This window comes from Oncorhynchus nerka, linkage group LG28 (genome assembly GCF_034236695.1).
Source record: "Oncorhynchus nerka isolate Pitt River linkage group LG28, Oner_Uvic_2.0, whole genome shotgun sequence".
Classification (NCBI taxonomy): domain Eukaryota; kingdom Metazoa; phylum Chordata; class Actinopteri; order Salmoniformes; family Salmonidae; genus Oncorhynchus; species Oncorhynchus nerka.
The window spans coordinates 66,712,001-66,733,901 of NC_088423.1; the positions used below are offsets into that span (position 1 = coordinate 66,712,001).

Consider the following 21,901-nt stretch of genomic DNA (forward strand, 5'->3'; position numbering starts at 1 on the left):
AGACCTTAAGTAGACTACCATTGTTTTAAATTAAGAGATACTTTGGGGACAGGCTACTTTTGAGTTACGCGCGGTATAGCTCAGTGGCGCGGTGAGTCACCCGCTGGTGAAAAGTGATACTTGAGAGAACACAGGGAGGAGTTCGTTTCCTAAAAACAGATTTCCCGTACAGTCGTAACTAAGTGGAGAAACTGTCTGTAAATATAAAACTATGGATTTAACGAATTTACACGTTTTTGACAGCATAACATGTTTTCTGTCTCTCTGACAGTTCCAGTATAGTTCTCATTCTCTTCACTAAAACTGGCCATTTACACTTGGCGGAGGTTCAGTTTGTTTTACCTGAGTTACAGGCGCCGCATAAACAAGTTTACACTCGCTTAGTTAGGTCAAATTTACTAGATGGAATCGGAACCACTGCTGACTGGAAGCATTAACTACGGCTCCCACCCTGACAACAATGATCACCTTGAAAAGGGATCCCCAAAGACAAGACGTCTGTCCTACTCGGTTGCTGCAGAGTATTGCTGTGCCGGAGGAGGTAAGCGTTTCAGTTGTACACAATATTTGAAGCATAGCTTCATAACATGTTATAACACGGTCATAACCATTTCATGTCATGACTGACATAATATTTTCACGACGCTGGCATTACACATATTTAGACATGTTGTGACATGTGACATATGATACTGTCCTCTACCCTTTCGCCGAAGTATACGATCAGGCCGCTGATCACCCAGTCTCTTCTTGTCTGGACGGTGTTACACTGACATGAGATGGAATTAAAATGGTTGTATACTACGGTCAACCAAATGTAATTATTGACTGTAATGTGACTATCGTGAGCGCATACCCGTGGCACTTCCAGGATGCTCTGCATCTCCTTCATTGCAGCACCTCTCATCTTGAACAATGACAACAGTCTTGTAATGATCCAGCTTCTCCATGGAGGTGGACTGAAAGCCGGGTGTTTATAATCCTTCTGAATTCCTTCTCAATCTGTGAGAGAAAGAAACAGAGATATGGGACTGATGCTGTGATGCGTATCTCAGATCAAAACAACAAAGAATTATGATGAATCATTACATTAATTATTGTCTATTGTCATTCAACTGTAATTGGACGCGAGTGGGCTGAAACAGGCCCGGACATTTGTCTTTGAGGTCACTCACAGGAAGTTAGACTCCCAAGTTTTTTTTTATGGCTGCCTCCCTCAAAGCCTTAACCTCCACAATGGATACAGATGCATGAGCTAGCTACTTTTTCTGAAAAATATAAGTAAGGAACAGAAATCAGAGTAGAATATGCAACAATGGGGTAATACAGCTAAAGAAAGACACACGAAAAGCTAAGGCTACATACCAATAGCTAACGAATTCACACATTGTCAAACACATAAAAATCTTATTTTCTTAACGTTTTCATAACATATAGCTAACGTTAGCTCTAAACTATTCATGTAGCTAGCTAACTACAGTACCAAGTTAGCTAGCTAGTGTTTGTTAATCACTACATATGTTGGTGTGGATAACTACTAGGTAAATATCCACCCATGCATTGTAACGTTATAGGCAACAACAGTACTACAGCTATTATCCCGCCAGGTGAGGTATTGAAAACAGTGGTGTCAATCATTTTTAGCCCTACCCTTTTGAGAAAAAAGGTATTACCTGTTAAACAAGATATTTTTCTGAGCCATTGTATAAAGTAATATCATTTCCCCATTTGTTGAGAATACAATGTAGCTCAGTATTTAAATTATTTATTTTACACAGTAATTTTTGTTCATTTTATCAAGGTTGTCAATCATTTTGGACTCCACTGTATGTATATATATATATATCATTTCATACTGTCTAGAGACCTATCACATACATCACCATATATCAGTCTTAAGTCAAAAAATGCTGTCCTGCTCTTGAAATCATGCAAGTCATCAGCAACAGAGCATTGGGGTAGGCACATGTTTGATATCAATGTATGTGCAATTGCCATGGTAATACAATTGTCAATTTCAGGAAATTGGCCATTTTGGTGTGTGCCTACCCCAATGTTGTGTGGTAGGTTTTGTGGGTTTTAACACTCTTAAGTAGGTGTCATAACCAGCCATAAAGCATTGTAATATATGTCACAACACACATAAATATGTATTATGACAGGTCATGACATGGTTATGACCGTGTTGTAAGGTGTTATGACGCTCTGCTACAAGTAAAGTGTTACCAATTGTTTTTAATGTCTCAAAACTCTATTTGAGTGGTCCACAGTGTGTTTATAAAAAATCTTTAAGATATTTGGTGACAGGAAGTTGAAAGGAAGTTTTCTTTGGCAGCATATTGTGGACTGATTTTGAGAAAAGTTGCCCTTGTCAGAGACAGCCATGATGAGTGATGACACATAATGTGGTTGTAGTCAGCAGTGGTAGTGTGGAGGGAAACAAAGTCTAATATGAGTCATCCAGTCTGGGTTAAGAACAATTGCTCTATGGGCAGGACATGTTCTTTCAAAATATGTAAAGAAAATAATAGTCACCTGAAAAGGGAAATACTATCAAACATGCATGTGACCATGTATTATGACTGGAAAATGTACCTTTAAAGGTTAGACCAGTGGAGTGACATTGCAGAGGCAGTGGGATTCTGGGTAAACAGTTCAGCTGTATGTTGAGAATTTGAATGAAGTCTATCATTCTTGTCATACTAAATGGAGGGAAACAATAAACAGCCCAAATCCTATGAATTGCCCTGAAGCTAGGTTGAAATGCCAAGCTCCACATTGTGTTATGTCCTGTTGAACAAGGATGGCCCTGCCCTAGATTACTCTGCCCTTTTCAAACGTCCCGTTTTACTGATGATGTGCAGCTCTACTTTACATACAAAGCTTTTTTTGCTTGAGGCAGTCATGTAATGAAATAGAGCACATTGCCAAAAGTATGTGGACACCTGCTTGTCAAACACCTCATTCCAATATCATAAGCATTCATTTGGAGTTGGTCCCTCATTTGCTGCAATAACAGCCTCCACTCTTCTGGGAAGGCTTTCCACTAGATGTTGGAACATTGCTGCAGGGACTTGCTTCCATTCAGCTACAAGAGCATTAGTGAGATCGGGCAAAGATTAGGCCTGTCTCAGAGTCAGCGTTCCAATTAATCCCAAAAGTGTTCGATGGGGTTGAGGTCAGGGCTCTGCAGGCTAGTCAAGTTATTCCACACTGATCTTGACAAACCATTTTTGTTTGGACCTTGCTTTGTCCATGGGGGCATTTTTTTATTTTACCTTTATTTAACTAGGCAAGTCAGTTAAGAACACATTCTTATTTTCAATGATGGCCTAGGAACAGTGGGTTAACTGCCTGTTCAGAGGCAAAACGACAGATTTGTACCTTGTCAGCTCAGGGGTTTGAACTTGCAACCTTCCGGTTACTAGTCCAACACTCTAACCACTAGGCTACCCTGCCGCCCCATTGTCATGCTGAAACAGGAAAGGGCCTTGCCCAAACTGTTGCCACAAAGTTGGAACCACAGAATTGTCTAGAATGTCATTGTATGCTCTAGCGTTAAGATTTCCCTTCACTGGAACTAAGGGGCCTGGCCTGAACCAAGAAAAACATCCCCAGACCATTCTTCCACTTCCACCAAACTTTACAGTTGACACTATGCATTCGGGTAGGTAGCGTTCTCCTGGCATCCGCCACACCCAGATTCATCTGTCGGACTGCCAGATGCTGAAGTGTAGTGTGATTCATCACTCCAGAGAACACATTTCCACTGCTCCAGAGTCCAATGGCAGCAAGCTTTACACCACTCCAGCCAAAACTTGGCACTGTGCATGGTGAACTTAGGCTTGTGTGTGGCTGCTCAGCCATGGAAACCCATTTCATGAAGCTCCCGACTAACTGAATTAGCTGAATTAGCCAAATTCACCCATTTGTAGGGGGACAAATGGGGACAAAGACTAATCCAGGAGATAATATGGCTTCTTGACACAGATCAAAATAGCTGTATGAATGTGATATATTATTGTAGACCCAAACTGAAAATAATAATTGAATTGAAGTGATAATCTAGTAAGTGAAAGAGAGTTCAGTTGACATTTAGATGTGTGATCAGGTCTGTGGAAAAATGTCTGGAATCAGTAGCTAATTTAATCTGACTTGGCGAGGGATGTTTGAAGCACACTATCCATCCAGACTTGGTTATAATTCAATTGGAATATTTGAAAGATTAAGATGAATTCAGACACGCTAGTATTGAACTTTATTGCAAACACATGCACACAGGCCTATCATAGGATTAGGATACGTGCTCAGACTTTGACCTCTGTGGAACAGTCAGTACTGTTTTTGTTGTATAATCAGTGGCCACTGATAAAAGGTAAGCATGAGATGCAAGGTTTTGGTTGTGGTTTATTATTCTGCTTGAGAAAAACTACAGATAGGTCGATAGGTTTGTTTTCAATGTATTGTTTTCAACCAACACAAAGTATGACTTCATTTGCTTGAGAAAAACTATTGTTTCACATCACTTGCTGAATCATTTCCCTCTCCTCTTACACAGGTGATGTGGATCTCTACCTCCAGCAAGCTGTTGTGTTTATTGAGGACGCCATACAGGTGAAACATATATATCCTTTGTGTGAACTCTCGCTGTAACTGATTGAAATATATTATTTGTATGACTTGATTATGAACTGTCCCTAAACTGCGGTTTCAAAACAATGAAATGCGTTTCTCGTTCTACAGTACCGATCCATCAATCATAGAGTGGATACAAACTCGTTACGTCTGTACAGGTGGTACTACTCCAGGTTATGGCAATGGTAAGCCGCTACTGTCGTGATGAGTCAAAGTATATTGTTCTGGATTGTTCTGCACGTTTCTATTCTTATATTTGTCCTATCCTCTAAAGCCAATCCTTATATCCTCTCTGCACTGCATCTCACTGCAATGTGCAGTATTCAGTATTGTCGTCAGTCATTGCTGACTTAACTCTGTCCTGTCTTAGCTTCCTCTGTGGTTAAGTGTTGTGAGAAGAGCACTTTATGACGGTGAAGCCAACCATCACCCTTCCCGTTCTCAGTTTGAAACCCTCTCGCGGGTTTTGTGTCATTGTTAAACGACTCTCTGTGTTGCTCAGGGGGCTGGGCCTGACTATTGCGGTCGTCTTGATGCTGGCTTTCATCGAGAGGCCCTCGTCTTTCTCCTACACATCAGACCCCCGCTTCAGACCTCCCCCCTGGGAGCCCCCCTGTGGCCTGACAGAGGGCATAGAGATTGTCTGCCTCATCATCTTTGCCATTGACCTCACTACCAAGGTAACCATCAGGCCATGTTTCTGACAATGTCAACGGGGAAGAGAGTAGATGGGCAACAAGAAATCTCAAAGTACATGAACATCCATTTTGTGTCTTTATTTGCAATAAATATATATATATGGCTCAAGTTTAATCTATTGTCCTTAGAGCTATTTGATTGGCTGGGACGAGTTCCGGAAATGCAAGTGGTTGATTGTCTACATCTTGGCCGTCTCAGCGTCTGTAATTGATTGGACGTTGACGTTGAGCATGTATTGTGATCAGGTGAGATCATATTCCAAATATTGGTTTATACATCCTCTGTAACATGTCTCTTGACAGTTGATAAAGACATGGTTTACAATACAAAGACTCAAATGGAATATTGCTCTTTCCCTTTGTTGTTCGATGTCAGAACTTACGAGTTAGGAGACTCATTCGGCCCTTCTTCCTCCTTCAAAACTCCTCCCTGATGAAGAAAACATTAAAGTGCATCAAGAGGACTCTCCCAGAGATAGCCAGGTAATTGTGTTAAACACCAACACTTTGTTCAATCTCATATCTTCACTTCACAGCTTTACAATGATCGTCAACCTCAAAATACTCTCACTTCTGTTATGACATACATAGTTCCCTAAAACTGCTTTGTAGGGTATATGTAGGGTTATATACTGATACATGATTCACTCTTGTTTCAGTACATGTGAGACCCGCAGAGGGCACCCTAATCTACTTGTACATGTATATAGGCCTGACTGTCATTGCAGAGGTGTGTGTCTAATGCACCACTCCCCTCTCTCTTACCTCCCAGTGTTATCCTGCTCCTGGCCCTCCACCTCTGCCTCTTCACCATGATTGGCATGCTGCTCTTTGCTAAAGGAGAGGTACGTTCTGTTCCACCCTGCTGGCTGTACTGTTGACGTCCAGTTCTCAAGCCTGAACGTGCCCTTTTACCTTACCTCACGACTGTTTTATTCACTCGGTGGTACAGGCTTTAACAGAGCTTGTAGATGTGTAGTATTACAACTGCCTGAATAGAGACCTGTACAGAAACTCACCCCCACATGACCAGGATGAAGCACAATGGATGTCAATTTAACATTGTTGTTATAAGGGAGTTAAGTATCTCCGTATTACCTCTGTTTTGTCCCTAGAACCCAAAGCACAACGGGGAGTGGGAGACCTACTTCAGAGACTTGCCCACGTCTCTCTCCTCTCTCTTGGTGCTCCTCACTACAGCCAATAACCCTGATGGTAAGTTCACTGTGTAGGTCATAGTAAATTAAACATATATTTCCTGCTGTCTGCTGTCTACTCCACCTAAAGTTGTCTTCGTGTTTTTAACAGTGATGATTCCGGCCTATTCCTTAAACCGAGGATACTCCATCTTCTTCATTCTCTTTAGTGGTTTTGGTAAGAGCTAGCCACCAAATGAACTGTTCAGGGACAAGGGAAATATGAAACAGATTGAGTGGTAACACAGTCTGTTGTTAATTTGCCCTATTTACTGCTTCCAGGAACCTACTTCTTGATGAACTTACTAACTGCCATCATTTACAACCAGTTCAGGGGATACCTGCTGGTGAGTTTAAGACGGGCACTGGACTGATATGATTTAAATATCAGAGCATTTTAAGGTACAGCGTAAACCCCACAGAATATCATGATGAAACTGTTCTCTTGTGGCAGATGTCTGTCCAGGCGTCCATCCTAAGGAGGAGACTGGGCGTCAGAGCTGCCTTTGAGGTCATGTCCTGCCAGGGGCGGGGTCAGGACGCTACACACTCAGAGGAGCATGTGTAAGACTGCTCATTCTCTTACCCTTAAGACCTACACACACAAAGACACACACACACACTGAATGGCCTTACATCTTGTCCCTCCCAGAGAGCGTGTGCGGGTGGATGCCTCTTTGCAGGTCATGGCGAGGGTACAAATGAAGTCCTACTACAGACAAGCCATCATCAAGGTGAGAAAAGACTACAGTGCAAATCTTTAGAACATGTGGATAAACATTTTGAATATAACTCCCTTTTGAATTTGCCTGTTTCCCTGTCTCTCTCTCTCTCGCTCTCTCTCTCTATATGTCTCTCTCTTCCTGTAGAGATTGCAGCAGTTGTCAGATGGCTTCATCCAGTGGGAGGCCTTCCGGAGTCTTTTTGATGAGCTGGACAAGGACCGCATCAAAGAGGTGGGGCCACAGCTCATTAACTACTCTGTGCTTCTTCACCGGATCAATGTTACTGTTTTGGATGAACTTCATTGTTGGTTCTAAACTGGCTTATTTCGCCTGTCTAAAGGATAGCTGGATTGCCCCTGTATGATTTGACGAGTCTTCTTTGTCTTTCTCCTGCAGCACCCTCCGAAGCCAGAGTACAACTCTCCACTCCTCCAGAAGCTTCAGTTGGTTTTCAGCCACTACTATGTAATGATAGTGGGCAACGCCGTGGCCCTGGCCAATGTCATGTGCATCTGTGTAAGTCCAGGACCTTCTCACAGACAGTATGTCGTGCCTGTTGTTTGTTTTTTCAGCATATTAGACCGAGGCTCAACTTGTTTGGTCTCTCTGTTTCTCTCTCTGTGTGTTGCAGACCATACTGGTGCTTGACTCCGAGAAGTCCATTGCAGAGCGGGATGACTACTACATGGAAGTTATTAACTGCTTCTTTATTCTATACTACCTGATGGAGATGAGTCTAAAGATATTAGCCTTTGGGGGGAGAGGCTACCTGTCATACAGAAACAACATCTTTGATGGTCTTCTCACATTTTGCCTTCTGGTAAGATATTCTGAAAATGACAGGAAACATATTAAAGGTTCAATATGTAGAAATCACTCGACCATTTCGATGCTTCTCCTAATTTCACTTTGACAATGTATAGTGTGTGTAGAGAATCATTGTACAATCTAAACCGCTCTGAAATATATTTTCAATAACCAAATATAATGTTTTTTATTCAGCTGTTTGAAGCTGGTGTACAAAACCGAAAGAAAAAAGACGCTAAAACGTAACTTAACGGGGAGCATAGAAAAAGCGCACACAGAATGGGTCTACCGCTTCTCAAATCTATAACTCACATTTCTATGTGAATTTGGTCGGGTCGCCCCAAAAGCTACATACTGCCCCTTTAAGCATATTTCTGTCTTGGTAATATAACTGAAAGTATTTTTTAATATATTTTTTTACAGGTCCTTCAGATCACCATTTTTGCCACCTACAGGCTTCCATTTCCTAAATGGTTGGTGTCTTCACTTCGGTCATATTCCTCACTCAACAAATACATTCTGTAGAATGAAATTGTCTTAAAGGATGTTGCTCATTTGTATATACAGTTACGATAGTGATGAAAGAGTCATTTGGTTTACACACTCACACACAGGTACATGGGGATGGTTGAAAACAGGAATAGAAGCATGGACATATAGATATGGTACATGGGGATGGTTGAAAACAGGAATAGAAGCATGGACATATAGATATGGTACATGGGGATGGTTGAAAACAGGAATAGAAACATGGACATATAGATATGGTACATGGGGATGGTTAAAAACAGGAATAGAAGCATGGACATATAGATATGGTACATGGGGATGGTTGAAAACAGGAATAGAAACATGGACATATAGATATGGTACATGGGTATGGTTGAAAACAGGAATAGAAGCATGGACATATATATATGGTACATGGGTATGGTTGAAAACAGGAATAGAAACATGGACATATAGATATGGTACATGGGGATGGTTGAAAACAGGAATAGAAACATGGACATATAGATATGGTACATGGGGATGGTTGAAAACAGGAATAGATGGACATTGGTACATGGGGATGGTTGAAAACAGGAATAGAAGCATGGACATATAGATATGGTACATGGGGATGGTTGAAAACAGGAATAGAAACATGGACATATAGATATGGTACATGGGGATGGTTGAAAACAGGAATAGAAGCATGGACATATAGATATGGTACATGGGGATGGTTGAAAACAGGAATAGAAGCATGGACATATAGATATGGTACATGGGGATGGTTGAAAACAGGAATAGAAGCATGGACATATAGATATGGTACATGGGGATGGTTGAAAACAGGAATAGAAACATGGACATATAGATATGGTACATGGGGATGGTTGAAAACAGGAATAGAAGCATGGACATATAGATATGGTACATGGGGATGGTTGAAAACAGGAATAGAAACATGGACATATAGATATGGTACATGGGGATGGTTGAAAACAGGAATAGAAGCATGGACATATAGATATGGTACATGGGTATGGTTGAAAACAGGAATAGAAACATGGACATATAGATATGGTACATGGGGATGGTTGAAAACAGGAATAGAAACATGGACATATAGATATGGTACATGGGGATGGTTGAAAACAGGAATAGAAACATGGACATATAGATATGGTACATGGGGATTGAAAACAGGAATAGAAGCATGGACATATAGATATGGTACATGGGGATGGTTGACATAGAAACATGGATATGGTTGGGGATGGTTGAAAACAGGAATAGAAACATGGACATATAGATATGGTACATGGGGATGGTTGAAAACAGGAATAGAAACATGGACATATAGATATGGTACATGGGGATGGTTGAAAACAGGAATAGAAACATGGACATATAGATATGGTACATGGGGATGGTTGAAAACAGGAATAGAAACATGGACATATAGATATGGTACATGGGGATGGTTGAAAACAGGAATAGAAACATGGACATATAGATATGGTACATGGGGATGGTTGAAAACAGGAATGGGACATATAGATATGGTACATGGGGATGGTTGAAAACAGGAATAGAAACATGGACATATAGATATGGTACATGGGGATGGTTGAAAACAGGAATAGAAACATGGACATATAGATATGGTACATGGGGATGGTTGAAAACAGGAATAGAAACATGGACATATAGATATGGTACATGGGGATGGTTGAAAACAGGAATAGAAACATGGACATATAGATATGGTACATGGGATGGTTGAAAACAGGAATAGAAACATGGACATATAGATATGGTACATGGGGATGGTTGAAAACAGGAATAGAAACATGGACATATAGATATGGTACATGGGGATGGTTGAAAACAGGAATAGAAACATGGACATATAGATATGGTACATGGGGATGGTTGAAAACAGGAATAGAAACATGGACATATAGATATGGTACATGGGGATGGTTGAAAACAGGAATAGGTAAAAACAGGAATAGAAACATGGACATATAGATATGGTACATGGGGATGGTTGAAAACAGGAATAGAAACATGGACATATAGATATGGTACATGGGGATGGTTGAAAACAGGAATAGAAACATGGACATATAGATATGGTACATGGGGATGGTTGAAAACAGGAATAGAAACATGGACATATAGATATGGTACATGGGGATGGTTGAAAACAGGAATAGAAACATGGACATATAGATATGGTACATGGGGATGGTTGAAAACAGGAATAGAAACATGGACATATAGATATGGTACATGGGGATGGTTGAAAACAGGAATAGAAGGGACATATAGATATGGTACATGGGGATGGTTGAAAACAGGAATAGAAACATGGACATATAGATATGGTACATGGGGATGGTTGAAAACAGGAATAGAAACATGGACATATAGATATGGTACATGGGGATGGTTGAAAACAGGAATAGAAACATGGACATATAGATATGGTACATGGGGATGGTTGAAAACAGGAATAGAAACATGGACATATAGATATGGTACATGGGGATGGTTGAAAACAGGAATAGAAACATGGACATATAGATATGGTACATGGGAATGGTTGAAAACAGGAATAGAAGCATGGACATATAGATATGGTACATGGGGATGGTTGAAAACAGGAATAGAAACATGGACATATAGATATGGTACATGGGGATGGTTGAAAACAGGAATAGAAACATGGACATATAGATATGGTACATATGGTTGAAAACAGGAATAGAAACATGGACATATAGATATGGTACATGGGGATGGTTGAAAACAGGAATAGAAACATGGACATATAGATATGGTACATGGGGATGGTTGAAAACAGGAATAGAAACATGGACATATAGATATGGTACATGGGGATGGTTGAAAACAGGAATAGAAACATGGACATATAGATATGGTACATGGGGATGGTTGAAAACAGGAATAGAAACATGGACATATAGATATGGTACATGGGGATGGTTGAAAACAGGAATAGAAACATGGACATATAGATATGGTACATGGGGATGAAAACAGGAATAGAAACATGGACATATAGATATGGTACATGGGGATGGTTGAAAACAGGAATAGAAACATGGACATATAGATATGGTACATGGGGATGGTTGAAAACAGGAATAGAAACATGGACATATAGATATGGTACATGGGGATGGTTGAAAACAGGAATAGAAACATGGACATATAGATATGGTACATGGGGAAAAACAGGAATAGAAACATGGACATATAGATATGGTACATGGGGATGGTTGAAAACAGGAATAGAAACATGGACATATAGATATGGTACATGGGGATGGTTGAAAACAGGAATAGAAACATGGACATATAGATATGGTACATGGGGATAGAAAACAGGAATAGAAACATGGACATATAGATATGGTACATGGGGATGGTTGAAAACAGGAATAGAAACATGGACATATAGATATGGTACATGGGGATGGTTGAAAACAGGAATAGAAACATGGACATATAGATGGTACATGGGGAATGATTGAAAACATAGGAATAGAAACATGGACATATAGATATGGTACATGGGGATGGTTGAAAACAGGAATAGAAACATGGACATATAGATATGGTACATGGGGATGGTTGAAAACAGGAATAGAAACATGGACATATAGATATGGTACATGGGGATGGTTGAAAACAGGAATAGAAACATGGACATATAGATATGGTACATGGGGATGGTTGAAAACAGGAATAGAAACATGGACATATAGATATGGTACATGGGGATGGTTGAAAACAGGAATAGAAACATGGACATATAGATATGGTACATGGGGATGGTTGAAACATGGACACATATAGATATGGTACATGGGGATGGTTGAAAACAGGAATAGAAACATGGACATATAGATATGGTACATGGGGATGGTTGAAAACAGGAATAGAAACATGGACATATAGATATGGTACATGGGGATGGTTGAAAACAGGAAAGAAGATATGGTACATGGACAGGAATATGAAAACATGGACATATAGATATGGTACATGGGGATGGTTGAAAACAGGAATAGAAGCATGGACATATAGATATGGTACATGGGGATGGTTGAAAACAGGAATAGAAACATGGACATATAGATATGGTACATGGGGATGGTTGAAAACAGGAATAGAAACATGGACATATAGATATGGTACATGGGGATGGTTGAAAACAGGAATAGAAACATGGACATAGATATGGTAGATGGGGATGGTTGAAAACATGGACATATAGATATGGTACATGGGGATGGTTGAAAACAGGAATAGAAACATGGACATATAGATATGGTACATGGGGATGGTTGAAAACAGGAATAGAAACATGGACATATAGATATGGTACATGGGGATGGTTGAAAACAGGAATAGAAACATGGACATATAGATATGGAATAGAAAACAGGAATATGGACATATAGATATGGTACATGGGGATGGTTGAAAACAGGAATGGCATGGACATATAGATGGGGATGGTTGAAAACAGGAATAGAAGCATGGACATATAGATATGGTACATGAATAGGCATGGACATATAGATTGAAAACAGGAATAGAAACATGGACATATAGATATGGTACATGGGGATGGTTGAAAACAGGAATAGAAGCATGGACATATAGATATGGTACATGGGGATGGTTGAAAACAGGAATAGAAACATGGACATATAGATATGGTACATGGGTATGGTTGAAAACAGGAATAGAAACATGGACATATAGATATGGTACATGGGGATGGTTGAAAACAGGAATAGAAACATGGACATATAGATATGGTACATGGGGATGGTTGAAAACAGGAATAGAAACATGGACATATAGATATGGTACATGGGGATGGTTGAAAACAGGAATAGAAACATGGACATATAGATATGGTACATGGGAATGATTGAAAACAGGAATAGAAGCATGGACATATAGATATGGTACATGGGGATGGTTGAAAACAGGAATAGAAACATGGACATATAGATATGGTACATGGGGATGGTTGAAAACAGGAATAGAAACATGGGCATATAGATATGGTACATGGGGATGGTTGAAAACAGGAATAGAAACATGGACATGTAGATATGGTACATGGGGATGGTTGAAAACAGGAATAGAAACATGGACATATAGATATGGTACATGGGGATGGTTGAAAACAGGAATAGAAACATGGACATATAGATATGGTACATGGGGATGGTTGAAAACAGGAATAGAAACATGGACATATAGATATGGTACATGGGGATGGTTGAAAACAGGAATAGAAACATGGACATATAGATATGGTACATAATGATTGAAAACAGGAATAGAAGCATGGACATATAGATATGGTACATGGGGATGGTTGAAAACAGGAATAGAAACATGGACATATAGATATGGTACATGGGGATGGGAATAGAAACATGGGCATATAGATATGGTACATGGGGATGGTTGAAAACAGGAATAGAAACATGGACATAGATATGGTACATGGGGATGGTTGAAAACAGGAATAGAAACATGGACATATAGATATGGTACATGGGGATGGTTGAAAACAGGAATAGAAACATGGACATATAGATATGGTACATGGGGATGGTTGAAAACAGGAATAGAAACATGGACATATAGATTTGGTACATGGGGATGGTTGAAAACAGGAATAGAAACATGGACATATAGATATGGTACATGGGGATTGTTGAAAACAGGAATAGAAACATGGACACATAGATATGGTACATGGGGATGGTTGAAAACAGGAATAGAAGCATGGACATATAGATATGGTACATGGGAATGATTGAAAACAGGAATAGAAACATGGACATATAGATATGGTACATGGGGATGGTTGAAAACAGGAATAGAAACATGGACATATAGATATGGTGCATGGGGATGGTTGAAAACAGGAATAGAAACATGGACATATAGATATGGTGCATGGGAATGGTTGAAAACAGGAATAGAAGCATGGACATATAGATATGGTACATGGGGATGGTTGAAAACAGGAATAGAAACATGGACATATAGATATGGTACATGGGGATGGTTGAAAACAGGAATAGAAGCATGGACATATAGATATGGTACATGGGGATGGTTGAAAACAGGAATAGAAACATGGACATATAGATATGGTACATGGGTATGGTTGAAAACAGGAATAGAAGCATGGACATATAGATATGGTACATGGGTATGGTTGAAAACAGGAATAGAAACATGGACATATAGATATGGTACATGGGGATGGTTGAAAACAGGAATAGAAACATGGACATATAGATATGGTACATGGGGATGGTTGAAAACAGGAATAGAAACATGGACATATAGATATGGTACATGGAAATGATTGAAAACATGGACATATAGATATGGTACATGGGGATGGTTGAAAACAGAATAGAAACATGGACATATAGATATGGTACATGGGGATGGTTGAAAACAGGAATAGAAACATGGGCATATAGATATGGTACATGGGGATGGTTGAAAACAGGAATAGAAACATGGACATATAGATATGGTACATGGGGATGGTTGAAAACAGGAATAGAAACATGGACATATAGATATGGTACATGGGGATGGTTGAAAACAGGAATAGAAACATGGACATATAGATATGGTGCATGGGGATGGTTGAAAACAGGAATATAAACATGGACATATAGATATGGTACATGGGGATGGTTGAAAACAGGAATAGAAGCATGGACATATAGATATGGTAATGGGGAAAAACAGGAATAGAAACATGGACATATAGATATGGTACATGGGGATGGTTGAAAACAGGAATAGAAGCATGGACATATAGATATGGTACATGAGAATGATTGAAAACAGGAATAGAAACATGGACATATTGATATGGTACATGGGGATGGTTGAAAACAGGAATAGAAACATGGACATATAGATATGGTACATGGGGATGGTTGAAAACAGGAATAGAAACATGGACATATAGATATGGTACATGGGGATTGTTGAAAACAGGAAGAGAAATATGGACATATAGATATGGTACATGGGGATGGTTGAAAACAGGAATAGAAGCATGGACATATAGATATGGTACATGGGAATGATTGAAAACAGGAATAGAAACATGGACATATAGATATGGTACATGGGGATGGTTGAAAACAGGAATAGAAACATGGACATATAGATATGGTGCATGGGGATGGTTGAAAACAGGAATAGAAGCATGGACATATAGATATGGTACATGGAAAACAGGAATAGAAACATGGACATATAGATATGGTACATGGGGATGGTTGAAAACAGGAATAGAAGCATGGACATATAGATATGGTACATGGGAATGATTGAAAACAGGAATAGAAACATGGACATATAGATATGGTACATGGGGATGGTTGAAAACAGGAATAGAAACATGGACATATAGATATGGTGCATGGGGATGGTTGAAAACAGGAATAGAAGCATGGACATATAGATATGGTACATGGGGATGGTTGAAAACAGGAATAGAAACATGGACATATAGATATGGTGCATGGGGATGGTTGAAAACAGGAATATAAACATGGACATATAGATATGGTACATGGGGATTGTTGAAAACAGGAATAGAAACATGGACATATAGATATGGTACATGGGGATGGTTGAAAACAGGAATAGAAGCATGGACATATAGATATGGTACATGGGAATGATTGAAAACAGGAATAGAAACATGGACATATAGATATGGTACATGGGGATGGTTGAAAACAGGAATAGAAGCATGGACATATAGATATGGTACATGGGGATGGTTGAAAACAGGAATAGAAACATGGACATATAGATATGGTGCATGGGGATGGTTGAAAACAGGAATAGAAACATGGACATATAGATATGGTACATGGGGATGGTTGAAAACAGGAATAGAAACATGGACATATAGATATGGTACATGGGGATGGTTGAAAACAGGAATAGAAACATGGACATATAGATATGGTGCATGGGGATGGTTGAAAACAGGAATAGAAGCATGGACATATAGATATGGTACATGGTGATGGGACATGATAAACATAGCAGAGGAAGAGTGTTACTGAGTAAAACACTACAGAGCAAGAGTGTTACTAAGTAAAACACTACGGATGGATGAACGATAAGTATCTAACTAAGTAGCACTGTGAGATTGAATAAACCTTTGTGTGGTGTGGTTGTCCCAGGAACCCTTTGGTCATATCTCTCACTCAACAAATACATTCTGTAGAAGGAAATTGTCTTGAAGGATGGTGCTCACTTATATATACAGTAACAATAGTGAAGAATTGTTGGCTCCCGAGTGGCGCAGCGGTCTAAGCCACTGCATCTCAGTGCAAGTGGTGTCACTACAGTCCCTGGTTCAATTCCAAGCTGTATCACATCTGGCCGTGATTGGGAGTCCCATAGGGTGGTGCACAATTGTCCCAGCGCTGTCTGGGCTTGGCTGGGTGTAGGCCGCCATTGTAAGAATTTGTTCTTTACTGACTTGCCTAGTTAAATAAAAGGGGGAAAAAAGGAAAATAAAGGGGGGAGTAACACACACACACACTCACACACACACAGGTACATGGGAATGGTCTAAAACAGAAACAAGGACATGAAGAGATGTTGCATAGTGATAAACATAGCAGAGGAAGAGAGTTACTGAATAAAATGCTCGGAATGGATGAACGATGATAGATAAGAAACTAAGTAGCAGTGTGAGATTGAATACACCTTTGTGTTGTGTGGTTGTCCCAGGAACCCAGCGTCGCGTGGTCTGATGTCTCTGTGGGAGATGGTGCGTCTGGTCAACATGCTCATCGTCGTCCGCTTCCTCCGAATCATCCCTGATATCAAGGTGAGGAAGTGGTGCCGCTGGGTAGTATTAGTGCCATCATTTTCAACATATGTGATAAGACCATTGTATATGTTATATTTGGCTCCACCTAGTGGTGGAAATGGTTTATTGCTTGACTTGCTCTATTTTGGTGTACTCTATTGTCAATAGAGTTGTATTGTTGTAAATTAATGCCGGTACAGCCAATGTCTTTATCATCTCTGGTTATGCATGTTGGTATTACAATATATAAAAATAGTCATCCTTGTGTTTTAATGCCTCTTTTAGCTGATGGCCCTTGTAGCGAGTACTTTGGTTGACCTGGTGAAAAACCTCCGAGCTTTTGCAGGAATACTAGTGGTGAGTGACACAATGACACTTTTTTTTCTCTCTTTCGTTCTCTCATCCAGCTAGTCATTTTAAATGCATCTCCATACACTAGGCGTCTGTTTGCTGGACATCATGGATTCCCTATCACAGCTAACATTCTGTTTGTTCTTTAGGTGGTGTTCTATGTGTTTGCTGTCCTTGGCATCTGGCTGTTCCAGGGAGCCATCACAGCTCCAGGGAAGATGAGGTACAGTTTGACAATGATGTATTTGAACGCTTGTACACTATTCACAAACATCGAAAGTAGCAATGGCCTCATACAGTAGCTAATATGGCTGTTTTAATGTGTTTACTGTGTGAGGTAATTGGAAGTTGTTTTGCACGTATTCATTACAGTGTGATGTCCAATTCCAGTATGGAGAACATCACCATTAACTTCACCATGGAGTGTGGTTCCTACGAGCAGCTGGGCTACTGGCCAAACAACTTTGACGACTTTGCTGTGGGTGCCCTTCTCTTGTCTCTCGCTCTGCCAGCCCGTGAAGTAGAATCATAGACACAGGGGAGGCTTAGCTCAAGGCGAATATTCTGTCTACTGTTGTAAGAGACCGGTTTAATGAGAATAGACTTTGGAGGGAATGAAACCTTAAAACACATGGTTGGCATTCTATCTGTGACTCATGTGTACTGGCTCAGACTGGGAAGGCTAGTGTTGTGCGGGTAACCTTTCAAGGGAATAATGCACTGAGGTAACTTTTAAAAGACACCCGTAAAATACCATGGTGGATATGTTGACATTTCAGTCCTGATCAATCAAAGGAATCTTTCAATTGTGTCTAAATGTTGAGAGAGAGAGAGAGAGAGAGAGAGAGAGTGGACACTAACCAGTGATTTCTTTCTCCTCTCCCTCGGTTTTGCTCAGTCTTCCCTCGTCCTCCTTTACAACATCATGGTGGTGAATAACTGGCAGGTGTTTATGGATGCCTACACCAGATACACCACAGAGTAAGCCAACAATAATACAAATCCGTACATGATTCTTATGATCCAAGTGTCAGACGCTTCAATTCGTTTCGTATCCACTAGAGGGCAGCAGTTGACGGTGAAGCACATCAGTCCTTTTCATTTTGGACCAAACCTTACTTTAGTGAGCTCCCACTTCATAATATTTATCTAATTTCAGTTGTTCCCTAAAGAATTGCAACTGTTTGGTTGGTTAAATAAGCTTTTGTACCCAACTCAGGAATAAGGCTAGTAACAGTGAAAATACATGTAGGAGTGGGGCCATAGTTCACGTTCGTTATTTGCCCTGCTTAAAGAGGATGAAGACAAGTTAATTGTGCATGGGGCTCCGTTTGTAAAACAGTGATTATGGGTAATGGGGATGTGTCCATGTAAACAGTTGATCAGGTTTCTTCTCTCCTCCCAGGTGGTCCAAGGTCTACTTTGTCTCCTGGTGGCTTACCTCCTCTGTCATGTGGGTCAACTTGTTTGTGGCTCTCATCTTGGAGGTGTGTATCAACTTATGCTGGCCTGATTTGTACTTACTGTAGTTTAAGTGCAAGATGTTTTCTGAAAAGATGTAAGCTCAATGAATCCTCCGTTTTATGTGAAAGAACTTCATCTATAAGTGGGACCGAAGTGTCACATGTTCAGTGGCGGACGTTGAGCGAACAGGCTATGAGACCACTGTCCAGCTCATGTTCAGGTAGGTTGCTTTTTAACTCCGCTCTGGCTTTTTGCTTCTGTTTGTTGTCTGGGCGGCTGCATATTCCTACTATTTGGTGTTGGTTTTAGGCCTATTCCAGTCACCAACGGGGATGTCCTGACTGTCAGCGGTTCTGCCAGTTCTCCGTGAATGCAGTCAAATGTTTTCACTACTATATCACTTTTCCCAAAAATCTTTGGAAATGCTTTTATCTGGGCAAATGTGGCTGGGGAGCTTTCTGATAACAAACTCTTAAAGGGCATGTATTTCTTTGTGACCTAGCTTGCAGATAATGCATTATATAGGATAGGCGCAGGTACAGCTTAGGTGTTTAGGCGCAGGTACAGCCGACTAGCATTTTTTGGGGTAAAAAATCGTTACTAGTCAAAAGTATTGAGAAAATATCGTCACAAATATTATTGCGATATGTAACTGTATCAATTTGTACCCCATCACTAATATAATTGGGAAAAACATCCGCCCACCTTTTTAGCCACTTAACTAAACGCATGTCGCTGAAATATTTGCTGAAGGTGTGGTTGATATGTTCAGCAGGGGCAAGTCAGAAGAGCAACCTTTAATGCCCGTCCTTAAATGCACGTTGTGGACTACAGCAGCCGCTTGCATGAGCGTGCTCCGCTTCAACTCGTTGTGTGTCTCTTCACACAGTTTCGTGTCCTATCTTTAAAACTGCACTGTTCCTTCCAGAGAACAAATTCAGGAGCCTACAGAGGAGGAGCTGGTCACCCAACTCCACCAGCACCCTCACCTGCATCTCAGCTGATGACCCTTCACCCCTCACACACCATTGGACCCTACGTCCGACCAGGCTTGTGCCAATCCAAAATAAACAGGGCCTTTACTGGCTATCACGTATTTCTGTGTGAATGTCAGGGACTCAAAAGGGACAATATTGTTAGTGCTCTCTCAATTCTGATTCGTCCTATGTTGTCACATTTTGTATGTTTTTGCACTCAAACCACTGAACAAATGCCTATCTCCCTGCAGCCGTTCCTTTAAAAGTGAGTTTGAAAGATTACGTTGCTAAGCGTTTTGTTCATGTTAAGTCTGTTATCACTTTCGTTTGATGGCAATCACTATATGCCATCAAACAAAACAAAATACACCTCTGTTCTTAATGAAATGATTTAATAGGGAGTAAAAGGGAAAGGACTAGTTTTTATTCATATATTTGTCATGAAAGCTGTTTCTTTTGCTTACCTGCCTTGCAATGTAAATAGGATTTTTAAGCAATTTTTAAAAAGAAAGCTGTACAGGGGGGAAACATGGGATGCATTTTATATTTGTGCTTTTAGCTAAATAAAGAAATCTCAGGGAACTTTATATAAATGATGAAATATGTGTTTAGCGTGGCTGGAAATGATTCTTTCAAATGTGTAAAACTAATTTTAGACAAGGCTCACCTTTGTTGTTTTTATGCATTAGGTCAAATCTCTTGGATAGCTACAGCTACAATTTCATCTTTTATTTGTATTTTTTATTTAACCTTTATTTAACTATCTTGAAGTTACATAATTACCTGACTGTTGCAATCAGTTGGAAGGTGCCGGCATTGTGTGTTTTCTGAGACCCTCGGGTCTTCCCGACCATAAGCACCAACTGATGTCTCCCTCTTCCACACTCATCAGGCCAGGCTAGTTAGTGCTAAGATTAAATGAAGATTTCCTGCTGATGCATCCTGGTGATGGTCATTTCAGATAAGGGTATTAAGCTCTCCCCGGGGCATGCAAGTCTTGACTGAGGAATCCTGCTCACACTGCGGAATGGCATGGTATAGAATGGAATGAAGAACTGTTATTCTACCTGAAGGGCAGTGGGAGAAACATGTTTTTGTGAATAATAAAAATAGCACGTTTTACAACATCATAATAAAATGCAATCCGAAAGGTAAATACGGCGATCGAGGCATGGCACCGTTCTAGGCATTGTCCCGGTGGTTTGTTCTGTGGTTCTATGCTAATAGAGTACACACACACACACACACTGGTGTTGACACTCCACACCCCACACACTCAAGCATCATGTTTACTGGAAACAGACGAAGGCAAACAAGCCAACCTCCAGAGGACCTGACATCAAAGCTCTGACCTCCTCTCCTACCACTATTTGTTTGCTTTTCCTCTTGGTGAGTTTGGGCTCGTGCAAGACCTTACCACAACCACAATAGAATGTAGGGACATATCAGGTTAAAAGCCCATTGCATGACAATATGACAGATCATCGAGATATGATGTAGGCTAGCTAGCCTGTGTAGGGCTATCTGGACCCTTCTCTTTAAGTCTTTTCAGAGTAGTGAGTTCTACATTCTAGAACAGGGATGGGCAACTGGCGGGGGCCCACTTTTGTAGGCCAGC

The 21,901-nt window shown here is 40.3% G+C and overlaps 1 protein-coding gene across 1 annotated transcript; it reads left to right on the plus strand.

Annotated features, from left to right (window-relative positions):
- The first annotated feature begins 15 nt into the window (after positions 1–15).
- On the plus strand, positions 16–20,888 carry LOC115113562 (two pore channel protein 2-like). The gene is made up of 24 exons (XM_065013019.1): positions 16–541; positions 4,559–4,614; positions 4,744–4,820; positions 5,138–5,315; positions 5,463–5,579; positions 5,710–5,816; positions 6,106–6,178; positions 6,449–6,548; positions 6,642–6,707; positions 6,812–6,876; positions 6,984–7,093; positions 7,182–7,263; positions 7,399–7,485; positions 7,651–7,770; positions 7,886–8,074; positions 8,485–8,534; positions 17,410–17,509; positions 17,777–17,848; positions 17,992–18,065; positions 18,215–18,320; positions 18,741–18,823; positions 19,248–19,329; positions 19,435–19,526; positions 20,235–20,888. The coding sequence occupies exons 1-24, from the start codon at positions 403–405 to the stop codon at positions 20,308–20,310; spliced, it is 2,301 nt and encodes a 766-aa protein (XP_064869091.1). The 5' UTR covers positions 16–402; the 3' UTR covers positions 20,311–20,888.
- Positions 20,889–21,901: the final 1,013 nt, after the last annotated feature.